The sequence below is a fragment of the Gobio gobio genome, assembly GCF_949357685.1.
Source record: "Gobio gobio genome assembly, chromosome: 6".
NCBI classification, from domain to species: domain Eukaryota; kingdom Metazoa; phylum Chordata; class Actinopteri; order Cypriniformes; family Gobionidae; genus Gobio; species Gobio gobio.
The window spans coordinates 12,291,957-12,295,777 of record NC_137102.1 but is presented as its reverse complement, the minus strand read 5'-3'; the positions used below and the strand labels follow the sequence as shown (position 1 = coordinate 12,295,777).

The 3,821-nt window shown below is 39.6% G+C and overlaps 1 protein-coding gene across 1 annotated transcript; it reads right to left on the bottom strand.

Annotated features, from left to right (window-relative positions):
- Nucleotides 1–1,243: 1,243 nt before the first annotated feature.
- Nucleotides 1,244–3,327, bottom strand: ghsra (growth hormone secretagogue receptor a; the record flags this gene model as incomplete). The annotated part of the gene is made up of 2 exons (XM_079819453.1): nt 1,244–1,548; nt 2,553–3,327. 2 exons carry the CDS (start codon nt 3,325–3,327, stop codon nt 1,244–1,246), a joined length of 1,080 nt encoding a protein of 359 aa, XP_079675579.1.
- Nucleotides 3,328–3,821: the final 494 nt, after the last annotated feature.

Here is a 3,821-nt window from a genome sequence, read left to right as displayed (position 1 = left end):
ACAATGAGTTCACTGTACTAAAATGGCCCCCACAGTCACCAGATCTCAACCCAATAGAGCATCTTTGGGATGTGGTGGAACGGGAGCTTCGTGCCCTGGATGTGCATCCCACAAATCTCCATCAACTACAAGATGCTATCCTATCAATATGGGCCAACATTTCTAAAGAATGCTTTCAGCACCTTGTTGAATCAATGCCACGTAGAATTAAGGCAGTTCTGAAGGCAAAAGGGGGTCAAACACCGTATTAGTATGGTGTTCCTAATAATCCTTTAGGTGAGTGTATATATATATATATATATATATATATATATATATATATATATATATATATATATATATATATATATATATATACACACACACACAATATATTCATGTATATCATAATTAATTTGTCATATTGTCATTGTTCTTACAAAAGAAAACCTACAAAACACAGCAAATATCCAATTAAATATGGGTATATTTACATATTTTACAAAGTACAAATATGCAATCTTATGTAGTGTACATCATTTTAGAACACAAGACACATGCAGTTTCCACAACAGATAGAATTGGATGTAAGAGGACTTGCTAACGTACGAATATACTGTCACAACGGTTATTGCAGTGGTTTTATGAAATTCTTCTCAACAACTGGGTAATTCCGTCCCAACAGTTTACACATTTAGCACATGAAACACTGAGAACAAAAAAGCAAGCTTTTATGATGTCCGAGTACTTAAATGCACCAATGCAATTTTGACTGTTTTATGTTTCTTTGTTTTGAATGAACTTTTCTCAAAAGCTTCTGGATCCTGTGTATTGCTTCAGGGCGGGTGCGGAGCCTTATGAAACACGCACATGAAGAAAGTGACAACACTGGCTAAAAGAGCATGACGTGCATTCAGGCACGAGGCAAATGAACGGCATTACCCCTGCAGTCCCTGTCATCAGGCGCGTGAGGATTCTGCTGTATCTACAGTGCTAATTTTGTCTTCCAGATTTCATTTAGATTTAAGGCAACTGAAGTCATCTTTTTCTCTCTCCATTTACAAGCATTTTTTATATATATATAAAACATCAAGGTATTTAGCTTGGATAGACAAATGGCTGTTAATGACATCTTTCTAAAATACTCCCTGATCTGTCTGAAAATGCATGAGACCTTCATATAAATATTTTGTCTAATTAAGAGACAGCAGTAGATGAGGTTTGAAATGGCTGTTAACGGCAAAAGAGAGTCTGTCACATGCAGTCACACGCTGGCAGTGGATTCCGTCCAGCACGGTGGACTCTCTCCTTTGGCCACTGATGTGCTTCTCTGAGGGTTATTACGCAGTCCGAAAAGTTTGCAAGCTGCCATCCTGTACTTCTTGGACATGATGTTGTACAGAATAGGGTTGATTGCTGCACTGAGGTAAAAGAGTACAAAGGAGATGAGATTACAGTACTGGCTGATGACTGACATGATAGGAGAGCCCATCTCTGTGGATTTGGAGATCAGGTAGCGTCCAACATGAAAGGGAAGCCAGCAGAGCACGAAGGCAAACACCACCACAGCTGTTAGAGAGAGAGACAGAGAGAGGTAATGAACATTGAAATGGCACCTTGTTCCTCACTTTGTTGCAGAAAGCAAATATTATTCACCAGACAAAAATATCACAAACTTGTGTTAACAATAACAAAAGCCTCACACTTTAACTGTTAGTTTAACGTTTTCTCAGCACACAAACATTAGTCAATGTGTTTCATTTTATTCTAAAGTATAGATTTTAGTGGACATAATGTTTTATTAAGCGGTCTGTCAACCCTGTTACAACTCCCCCTTGTTAAAATAAGAATAAGAATCACCCTTTCACAACGCAAACTTTGCAATAACAAGTGTCTCCTCTTTCACTTTATCTTCTTGAGTTCCTTCCTAAAGAACAATTAGGTAACACTTTATTTGACAGTTTCATTGTAAAATGAAGTGTTACAGTAGTAATTACTATAGATTGTGCATAATTACATGCAATTTATCAAAATCCAAACCCTGACGCTACTGTAAAGTACATGTAGTTAATTATTATTACTCAGTACTTATATGTATAATTAAACAGTAGCTTGGACACCTTAAAATAAAGTGTAACCAACCATTTGAATTAGTCAAATTCCATAATATATATATATATATATATATATATATATATATATATATATATATATATATATATATATATATATATATATATATATATATATATATATATATATATATATATTGAAATGTACTATCACTAATAGAGATCCCATAGAAATTTTGAATTCGTAAAGAAATGTTTACCTTTTCTGCACGGGAAGGTGTACAATGTCCCATTTTACTTGAATAAAAACATTTAATTTAGGTGTTACCGCATAGAGTACACTTTTAGGTTCCCTAGCAAAAGCATTTTAGTTTATGCAGGGTTGTGCTGCTGTTTTGTGCCAAGCGCACCCCGTGCGTAATGGATGCGCTTGTGCGTAAAGTGCGCAAATGATAAACAACTTCGCGGTTACCTGATACTGTGATGAAACCGGGCACTTACCCAGCATTTTCACGGTCTGTCTATTGTTTTTATCACGACTCGAAGCGTTCTCTCCAATCGTCTCCCTCTTTCTCTTCCAGAGCTTTCGTCCGATGAGACTATACAAAACAGTCAAGCAGAACACAGGCAAGAAGAAAAAGATGCTGGAGACCCAAACCATGATGGTTAAGAGCCCCGACCTAATGGCATATTCCGTCGCTTTGCATTCGTTAGTATCCCACGAGTTTGTCCCATATTCATGCTCGACCCCGACGAGCACAAATACAGGTCCTGCACTAAAGAAGGATACTATCCAGAGGACCAAAATGACCCCTCGCACGCGACCCTTGGTCACGACTATTTTTGCCCTAAGAGGAAAACAAATAGCAAAGTATCTCTCCACACTGAGAGCAGTGATGTTCAGAATGGTCGCGTATGTGCAACACTCGCTCACAAACTGAAAGAGTTTACAAAGTATGTTGCCGAAATTCCAAGGTCGGTACCTCCAGATTCTGTACAGGTCCAGAGGCATGCAGAGGAAAATGAGTAAATCCGAAAAGGCCATGCTGGACAGGTACAGGTTAGTGGTGGTTCGCATGTCCTTGTATTTTGACACCACCAAAATGGTCATCAGGTTCCCCGTGACACCCACAAAGAAGAAGAGGACGCAGGTGACGGTGACCCCGGTCAGCACTGGAATGGGGAAAATGTTGACCGGGTGCTCGACGCCCCAGTACGTCGCGTTATCATCCCAACTGCAGTTGAAGGAACAGGACCGGTTCGTCCAGGCAGGCATGCTGAGAGATCATGGAGCGTCTAGATTCTCCTCTGAGAGAGAGCTCGGGGAGGACAGTCTCCCCGCCGACTCCCCATCGTGCTGCGCTCAGGGCTGCCCAACATTTGTTATTTAACTTATACAACCTGTGCTGCAGGCTGCGGATTATGGCTGTTTTGGAGGGTCTGACTTCCCGCGGCTTCAAGCCCCCTAAAAGAAGTCAAAACAAGTAGAATACATTTTTACATATACGTTTCAGCAGCGTTTCCTAACAACGTTCCCAAAAGCACAAAAGTCACATTAGTGCGCTAAATAAAAGCCTGCGAACAGAAGTCGCGTCAGCCTGTGGAAGTAACCATAGCAACAGTAAGCTGCTCGAGCGCTCCGTGAAAACGACAAAAATGCCATTCTTTTTTAAATATAGATTTATTAGGTATATTTGTTGTTTTGTTTAAACGCCTTTTTAATAGTTTAACTTACTTTCAGAGGCGCAATATTAGTTGCGCGCGAACATG